Source organism: Poecilia latipinna, unplaced genomic scaffold (assembly GCF_001443285.1).
Source record: "Poecilia latipinna isolate Pla-1442-1.1 unplaced genomic scaffold, P_latipinna-1.0 Scaffold417, whole genome shotgun sequence".
Classification (NCBI taxonomy): domain Eukaryota; kingdom Metazoa; phylum Chordata; class Actinopteri; order Cyprinodontiformes; family Poeciliidae; genus Poecilia; species Poecilia latipinna.
This window is the reverse complement of record NW_015113033.1, coordinates 388,849-398,439: the sequence shown is the minus strand read 5'-3', so window position 1 is coordinate 398,439 and position 9,591 is coordinate 388,849. Positions and strand designations below refer to the sequence as shown.

Here is a 9,591-nt window from a genome sequence, read left to right as displayed (position 1 = left end):
TTTCAAAAAAATTAATTTTCCAAAAAAAAAAAAAAAAAAAAAAAAAAAAAAAAAAAAAAAAAAAAAAGCACACAGATTGTTTCAATTAGGAAAAAAAGAAGAAACTAAGTCAAAGTTTTGAAAATTAAATATTTTTTTATATACATTTCTTTACTCCTACTGACAATGTTTTCATGAAAATCTCTCTGGTGCAGCGCTAGCTTAATGCTAGCGAGATTACTCTCCGTTTTTGATTTGACTTGTTGATAATTTGGCTCTTTTTTTTCCTTCCTTAAACTCAACATAAAATGTTTTAGAAAGTGCTTCAAATGAAGCAGGAGCTGAAGCAGTTCATTCAGCCCCACTTCCAATCTGAACATCATCAAAAAGTTACAAAAACTTGCAGAATTTTTAGGGTCAACCAAGATTCATCAGCTGAATAAAATGATCTGGGAGGCCAAAAATACAGATAAAAAAATCATTTAAAAAATAAATAAGCACATCTCTACAAACAAACATTGTTGTAATAAAAAGGAAAGATATTTATATTGAAAATAGATGTTAGTTTGTCACAGAATCGGGAGCAAACCAAAAGAAAAGATAAATGTAGGGCAAAATATCTGCATCTTACTCACGTCGTCTCTCTCTGTGCGGTATGGATTTATAAAATCTGGGGATTTCTCCGTGATTCCCAGCTCCTGTGACATCTGAGAGATGAACAGAAAAGACGCGGTGATGCAGGAGAATCGGGAGATGAAACACTTCTTCCTTTGAAGAGACTAAACATGGGATTACTGTTGTGCCACTGCAGAGTTGAACTCGTACTTTTAGGGAGCAAAGTGCAGCTTTGACCGCATTAATCTACTCTGTAATCCTCTCGGTAGATTATTAAAATTGCTGGGTAATCCTGAAAGAGTTGACTTAATTAACATAAAAACAGAGGGGCACCGTTTCATCAGCGGCGCTCGTCTCTGCTTCAAAGCCCAGTCTTATGCACATCATGGAAACAAATCAAAAGTTAATCCCGTTTTTTTTTTTTTTTTTTTAGCGAAAAAAAGGGGGGCTTCTTTTCAAAATGTCCCCCCGGAAACATCTAACAAGTAAACTAGATTGCATTCAAAATGAAAGCGAAGCAAAAACAAGGACAAGTTTCCAGAATGTTAGCAGATTCTGACAAGAGTGCTACTGACAGATACAGTCCATGACAGAACGGGACGTGTGTGTGTGTGTGTGTGTGTGTGTGTGTGTGTGGTCTTACGAGTGTGAGGACATGTTGGTGGGCTCCTCCTGTGAAAACTCCGGTCTGGTTGCAGAAATTCAGCCCCCAGCGCAGCAGCCCTCCCCAGTCGGCGTTGCGGTCGTAGTAGTGGTGGACGATGCGTGGGAAGCGCAGCGCCACGTCGCCGAAAAACGCCGTGTTCTCCACCACATGGGAGTAAGCTGTGAGAGGAAGAAACCGAGGTTGCTACACGCGCATCATGAAAGAAAACACGTTGACACGTGTGGGATGTTAAGCCGCAGCATAAAAACGTAGGCAGAAGGCAGAAGTAGTTTGTTTTTTTTCTTTGGCGAGAAAAAAAAAAAAGGCAAGTCAGACCTTCTTTGATCTTATCATCCAGAGGGAAGGGGTCATCGGGCTGCATGTTAGCTGCCACTAGGATTTGTCTGGAGTCCTCCAACACCTTCAGATGAAAGAGAAGAGCTTAAGATCAGAGTCAACTCAGACACTCTGCAGTTTTATCAACATTACACAACCTTCAGCGTACTGCATTGGGATTTTACGTGACAATTCAACACAAGGTAGAGTACAACCGTTGAGGGGAATGAAAAGAGAATCGTTTTCAAGACATTCTGGTAGCTAAAATCTGAAAAGTGCGGCGCACCTAATGGATAACTGCTAATCGTGCAGTCCAAGCAAAACAACATGTGCAAAACCTGCAGCAATGAAGGCGAATGCTGCGATAAGTGTATGATTTATTTTAAATAACGGCAATAACAATTAACTCGGTCACCACAACACCTCAAATACATGGTAAAAAGAAAGTGGTGGCAGCATCATGCTGTTGTGTAGCAGTGAATGGGAAGCCTATCAGAGTCGGTGAGAGAAAGGGTTCATCATCCAGCTGGAGAACAACCCTGAACCTAGTCAGAGCTGCAGCTTTTAAGTTGTTAGAACGGCCCAGTCAAAGTTCAGACCTAAATTCAATTGGGATGGATTGAAAATCCTTGAACAGAGATGCTCTCTATTCAATCCCACTGAGATCGAGATGTTTTGTAATAAAAAGAATGGGCAACAATTTATTGGTAAAAAAAAAAAAAAAGACCTACGGATCATATTTGCTAAAATAGGTGGTTGTACAAAAGGAGCTAAAGACAGACTTATCAGAGTTTTAAACAATATAAAACTGGAGTCTCCTATAATTTCCACGTCACAGATGCTCTGCACACACAGTGTCGCTTTGATCTAATGCTAATTCTCCCCCATCTGTATTTCTACGTGATACTTTCTATCCACCGACTGGCATCAGCGAAGCACTCCATCACGCCAACATGGAGTGGTGTGAAAGTGCTGACAATGTTTTTCCTGCCACCGAAGGTTGCCTGCGCCTGGTGTCCTTGTGCGGATGCATAGATAACTGTCTGCTGGGGGGAGGAGGAGGAAGAGGAGGAGAAAGTAGACTTGTAAATCAAAGCTCCCGGAGTGAAATCGTGCTGCAAGGACTCTGGATTACCATTCAAATGAAAACATTGTGTGGAAAGTGTTTGTATTATCCAAAAAAAAAACCCCCCAAAAAAACAAAACAAACAAAAACAAAACAAGAACGCATGACATCTGAACTCTGAACATCTGACACGGGAGGAAAACACAAGATGTCCCACCTTGAAAAGCCCCTTGAGCATGATGTCTATGATCTTGTACTGCTGGTTGATGTCGTTCAGCTCCACCAGGTTCTTCAGGGCGTTCAGCTGATCTTTCCTCTTCGTCTCAAACAGCCGCTTGTCTGACAGGAGGAGGTCAGGGAGAATCAGAAGCAGCACAGATCCCCCCCCCCCACCTGCCCTGCACACCGATCAGAAGGATACAGATCTCCAAGTTGGAGTCGTGTCGCGGTCTCTGCGTGTCGGGGTCTGCCGAGCCGAGGGTGACGGCGACGGCCAGGGCCAGGATCACGGCGCTCATGCTCCACATGGTCACCAGGGGGCAGCAGAGAAGCACTCCTGCGGAGGAGAAGGAGCTGTTGAACAACACAGCCACACAACCACGTTCCTCAAGAGGCTGCATCTCTCACTTCAGAGGTCGTTTCGGTACTTTTAGCACGCAGGCCTCACCTTACGCCACATGACCAGCGAATCCAGTTCAAACCACAGGACAGGAATCTGCCTGAGCCGCGTCCTTGGATGTTTTTCCTCTGTAACTGAAATGACTTTTCTCGCTCCTTCGTCTAAAGTAGCAACTTTAAAACTCTCCGTTACCAGAGGCAGCCGGGAAAAAGACTCAGTCTGGCTTCAGTCTCACACTTTTCTTACACATTGAGGCGTACTACAACTGTCATTATTTACCAAACACAGATTAAGCTAAAATAGAAAAGCAATGTGTGGAAAAACTATGGAACTGCCATCTGTACGACGTTGTTTTGTTAATTGTATGAGGAAATTAATTAAAGTGTTGACTGCTGGTTTGATGTTCTCACGTTTATCTCCAGACAACTTTGATATGGAGTTAATTAATCATCACCCCTCCACCACTGTGCTTGGAAACTTTGCTTTTCATGAAACATTGAACATCTCTACTTTGGTTTCATCTCTCCTCTGCTTATAACTAATTCAGATGCAAAAAGAAATTGTACTGCCGTATTCTTTTGAGAGAAAAAAAGGCTTTTGTTCTGGTAAACCATCCAAACAAGCAGCGTTTTTTGAGTTTTCTGGCCGATCACCAATCTTTAAAAAGCCTGACCTGCCGATTCTGATTTTGGAGCATACCTGTTGTTTTTATCTGAAAAGAAGCTAAAGCTAAATTCGCTACGTTGGTGACGGTGAGGTAAGAATTGTTAACCACGCATATAAAGATGTGGGCGGGTTTGCCTCACAGTAGAGCAAAAAGAGACAGTGGCTGATTTTCAGACCTTTATGGAGGTTGGTGGATAAGATTGTTTTTTTTTATCCAAGCTTTGGTCAAAAATGATGAACATTGGACAAATTTTCAGCCTTTTTCCTTTTTCTGACTGAAAACTGAAAAAATCTCAAGGCCTTTGCATCTCCGGGGTCTTTTGCAGTGTCTCTGAGCTCTGCACAGTCTGAACAGGGTGTGAATGTGCTGGAAAATCCACTGCAGGGAGGCTGGTGACCGCCTAAAATGTTTCCCACTGGTGAATGACTGTTGCTGTAGCATGAAGGACTTTGGGTTGGTTGAAAATGGCCTTGTGACTCTTGCCAGATTGAAAATTGTTTCCTTAAATTACTTGCTGATGTCTTTTAGTATTTCCACCTGTTCCAGAACAGCAAGAGCTTCTTACAGAGGTGGCAACAAATCTGTGATGACCAAAAGAGAAAGTGCGTCAATAAACTTTCCCTTCTAAATCCAGTGAAAACAAACAGGACGCAATTCATTTTTCACACAACGTTCCTCGGTTTTGTTTAAAAATTGATGACTATCTGGAATCTGCTGTGGATTTTTTCATATACATGTGATTAGATTTAGGTTGATGACATGGCAAAGCATTAGAATGGAAATATTTTTAAGCTTTTTTGTTCTTTTTAAACTAGAACTAAAACTAAAAGAACAGACCTCAACTCTGTTGTCTCGGTAGGTAAAACATTAACAGGCTACCACAACCCATCGGTCGTTCATTTCATCATCTCTCATGTTCTGGACCCTCCAAACATTAGTTTACATGCTGGGAACGTCACTGAAATGAAAGATGATTATCTGATATCTCATTCCTTTTCCCAAAGGAGTCGGCCGTCTCCCTGGCTCTTCTGATTCTTATAAAACATGCAATGGAGAGACACACAGGGGATATCTGGTCAATATGGAACAGCAGAGGGTAGCCGGCGTTCGTAAACGGGGCCCCTTATGCTCCTTTTAAGACACATCTGATGTCTGGCACTCGCTTAATCCCCAGAGGAACTTTTACAATCCCTGCACCGGACTCCTCCTCGGCTCAAGCCCCATTGACAACACGGGGTCTATATAACACTTTCATTGGTCTGCAACTCCTATTTTCCTTTCCTCCTCTGGAGCGTTAGAAAAACATATGAAAGGGACAGATAAAAACGAGGAGCGCTAAAAATAGAAACTAATAAATGGAAACCTCCCGAAGCCCATTTTTAGATACCATTAGCAGAAAACTGGAGGAGGACTGAACAATGCGTGATGAAAAACTACAGGATATAATTCACATAACGCATGCATAATTTAGCAAGGGCTCCATCGCCGAGGACGGAGGGAGGGCTCGGAAAGGTTGAGTGGTCGGGAGGCGGGCCGGGACATGAGAGGTAAAGACGGGGGCTCCTCCGGGAAAACAACAGCTTTCCTGGTGAATATTTCATCCTCCTCTAAGACACGGAGAGCAGAGCAAGAGCAACACGGATCAGTGGAAGAAGATAATGAGCAAGTGGGACTTGATTTCTGCTCTAACTGAGTTAATCTCTACAAGCTCGGGTGCCTGTTCTCCAATCTGAAGCACGAGGAAGTAAGCAAATGTCTCGGGGTGTGAATGTTAATTCAGACTTTGCCATTCCCCTTGAGAGTCTCACTCGAGTTCTATGAGGAAAAAGTCACACTTTCCGTCTTCGGAGAGCTGATAACACAGACAAACAGTAATCATTTCCTCCCCTAAAGCTGCCTTCTGTTAAACAGGAGGCTCCTGACACATCCTGACAGCTGCTTGGCAGCTGCTCAAACGCTCCAACTCTGAAGAAGGTCTGGAGATTTCATTTCTAGAGATGCGAGTGTGAGAATTTCATCTTTTAGCAGCCGTTTCTGCGTTCCGCGGAAATCTCTGCGGTCATTCGAGTGTCTCATCCGAAGATGAAAGAGCAGGAGAAGGTTTTATTTCGCAGTCAGCAGAAACAAGAGTTCCCGAAGAAAGCTGAGTGAAGACAATTGCTCATTTAGGGACTATTATTTGGACAGCCTCCAAGCTTTTTGAGAAAAGCTCCTCTAAATGACCTAAAGTGCTGAGAGGAGGCTTCAATATTTTGGCTTGACAGCAGAGGACGGCGCCCTCCGACCAAAACCAGCATGGTTACTGGCAGTCAGGAAATCCTGCATGATTCCTGCACACCGTCAATTATTAACTTCCAAACATCTTACTAAAATTTCAGACCATTAAAAATAAAAACATTTAATGTCATATGTTGTATTATTTTATAGTGATAGGGGTTTAGTATGAGGATAAAAAAAAAACCACATTGTGTACAAAACATCAGGGTTTTAATAAGCCTGGCGGGCCACCAGGCTTTACTTGTTCCCCACCAGGCTAAGCATTGCTTATTTAAGTTTTTTTTTAAGACTTTATAGTTGGTGTTCAGATATTAATCTCCCAATATTTAAATAGCACATAGTTACCAATTGATATTTTCAAACTTCCTGACAACTTTAAACATTTTTAATTCAAAAACACGGCGGGCTGCTGGATGAATGACTGTCTCAGCGCCCCAACCACCAGGCTTAGCAAGTTTTCTGGGGAAAACCTTGAAACATATTTCACCTCCTAACCCACAGCCTCTCATAAGAGATGCAACTTTGTAAGAATTTGCGGATTGGTTGGTTTTCAATCAAGAATTTTAAACTCTAATTAAGAATAAGCATTTTATTTTTATGACATTTTCGAGATACGTTTTTTTTTATCCCATTACACTGAGATCAGGATCTCTTAAGTTTGATAAATTTCATTATCTTAAGATCACAAAACCTAGTTTGTTGTGTTAACAGTTCAATTAGGTCATTTTCTCAAAGCGAGGTCTTTAGCTTTATATTCATTACATTTTTATCATATTATCTCAATTTAACCAATATCTTGGTTCCAAATATAATTTTACTATTGTATTAGTTTGATACAAAAATGTGAGATTTCTTTTTGTTACCATAATGATTTAATTCTCATGGTGATTATTTCTCATTATTTCAAGATAACAACATGAAGACAGTTATATAATGATAATATTTTCATTAGGTCATAATCTATCAAATGTCATATTTGCAATAATGTGATATTTATCTCATGTTTACCGTTTTTTACTGAGACAAGAGTTAAAGGTAACTTTGCTGTGGCATTAATCGGATGAATTGATTTTCCACAAATACAATCTCTCTTTCCTCATTTCTAAATCTCATCTTGTTGTGATTAAAGTTTCATGTCATTTTCTTAAGACAGCAAGGACTCAAGGTCATTTAGTCATAATTAATTTCAATATTTCATCTTGATTTAGAGTAATATATTGAACCATCTGATGCAAATGTAGTGGTAACAGTTTGGTTCGTTCATTATCGCGAGATAATGAACTAATGAACTATATTTGGTTCATTATATCACTGAACTCTATGGAGAACATGGTTGATTAAAGATCTCCAGTTAATTTTCTAATAATGAAGGTTTGATTAGGTTATTAGAAAAAAATACAGCAGGAAGTAAAGGATCATATGTTTATAAACTCTAATATTTCAAAAATTATTCTATTACACTTTGAGAAGTGTTTGGAAAAACAAACTGTTTTTGTAATTTTCAATTTTATATCAAAACCAGACTTTGAAAACATAAAAACAAGTTTCATTCTTCGTCACATACTTTGAATTTGTGCAGAAATCCTGATAATGTTTATCCCAGCCTATCAGTGCGAGAACAAAGTGCTGAGACATTAATAAGTAGTGTAAGCAGGACATTAACACCAGATCAATCATTTCTAATGTGGCGCGGGCCGCACAGAAACCGAGTATAAACGCAGCCATTAGCTGTTAGCAGGAAACTCTAATTACACAGGATGATAGTTTTACAACATCCAAGTCATCAGGAAATCTATCGGTGGGGGTTATTGGATCTACCCAGACCAATATCACAAAGGTTGTGACACATCACACACTGTGCCTCTTGAAAATTATGATTGGTTTCTACACCTCTCGTTCCATAAATGTGTCCCGCGTGATTCGCATTTCATTCTTCAGGGTTTAAAACAGAAGCAAACTGTACAGCATGGCTGATGTTCGCTGGGTCCAATCCAGGTCGTCTAACACATTCCTGTATGGAGTCCAGGATTCGATGGGTTTTCCTGATGTTCAAGCATCCAGGTGGGCTTGTTTCAGATTTGCTCTGAAGTTGGCAAGGTGTCCCGGCGATGTGAGGCCTAAAGATGGCGGAGAGCTCGCCAAAGTCATGTAAGCCCACATAAATCTCCTTCCCTGGCTGCAGATTTCCTTCTCTGCCAAACAACAGCCTCCTGGGGCTGAGAGACTCAAGTTTGGGTTTCGTGTGTGGGAGACTCAAGAGTCCTGCTTTGTCAATTAGGCATAACCAGCCTGTAAAAACGTGCTTCTGCTCTGCGGAAACAAACGCATGCAACAATATCCAACACACGGCTACGCTCTGATGCACTCTGCCACATCACCGGAGACTGGGGGGAACGCTCCAGCATCTATCTCATGAGGCACGCTGACCCTTGAGGTGAATGGAGAAGCAAGACGCACATCAGACAGACAGCTGGATGTGCAGCAGGAGGAGATGCTGCTGCTCCCCCTCAGGCTGCACGCCTGCTGTGGGAGGCATGAGGTTCAAGGACTGACACTTCATCTTTCTCTCTCTCTCTATCACAGCCAAGACGCCTCATCTCTTGTCATCAATCATGCAAATCCACGGACATGCGTAATGATGATGTCTGAATAAACAGTGTCACGCGGACCATTAATTAGATTGCTTAATTGATTACACGGTCCCCCTTTCTGACCCAACTATAGGGGCAAATATTCATTAGTTTCGATCTTAACAAAAATACAACAACAACAACAAAAAAACCTGCGATTACAGGGATACATATTCAAACAAGACTTTATGAAGGATTTAAGCGGCTTTTCGAAGCAACATTATCTAAGCAGACGAAGAAGGGATCAGGCTCCGGACGTTACAGCCACGCAGCCCGAGGTCCACTCACCGAGTTGTAGCGAGGCACAGCCAGCGCCGAGGAAAGGCAGCGATTAGCGGGCAGCGTTTTGCTCCACGGCAGCGCAGTTTAATCTCTTCAGATCCCCCGCACAAAGCGTCAAAAAGGAGTCCGGGGAGCCGCCGCGGAAGACGGGACATGCGGTTCGCCCGACTCGATCCTCAGGTGACAGAAGCGGAGGCGGTTCATTTACATGCGGCTCTCGACGCTCCACTCCACCAGCGCCACGATCGCACCGGCTGGCTTGACTTGGACGAATGACAGCGGCCGGGCTGGCGGGCGGGCGCTGAACGAGGAGGAGGAGAAGGAGGCGGTTTCCACACGGCGGGTTTACACAGACGCACCGATAGAGGCTCGTACTTTCCTTATTCCATGTTGATGTCTCAATTAGTCAAGTAAATAAAAATAAAAGTAAAATAAAATAAAAGATACAAAAATAAGAGGTAAATATTTAAAGAC

General features: G+C 42.0%; 1 protein-coding gene across 1 annotated transcript in view; it reads right to left on the bottom strand.

Moving 5' to 3' along the window:
* ccdc134 (coiled-coil domain containing 134) overlaps positions 1 to 9,467 on the bottom strand; it is a 14,103-nt gene extending 4,636 nt beyond the window's left edge. Inside the window, exons 1-6 of the mRNA XM_015037725.1 lie at positions 9,124 to 9,467; positions 3,064 to 3,198; positions 2,860 to 2,981; positions 1,577 to 1,661; positions 1,238 to 1,419; positions 615 to 686 (exon numbers count right to left, since the gene is read on the bottom strand). Coding sequence (XP_014893211.1) covers positions 615 to 686; positions 1,238 to 1,419; positions 1,577 to 1,661; positions 2,860 to 2,981; positions 3,064 to 3,169 — 567 coding nt within the window. The 5' untranslated portion in view covers positions 3,170 to 3,198; positions 9,124 to 9,467. The remainder of the gene's footprint in view (positions 1 to 614; positions 687 to 1,237; positions 1,420 to 1,576; positions 1,662 to 2,859; positions 2,982 to 3,063; positions 3,199 to 9,123) is intronic.
* Positions 9,468 to 9,591: the final 124 nt, after the last annotated feature.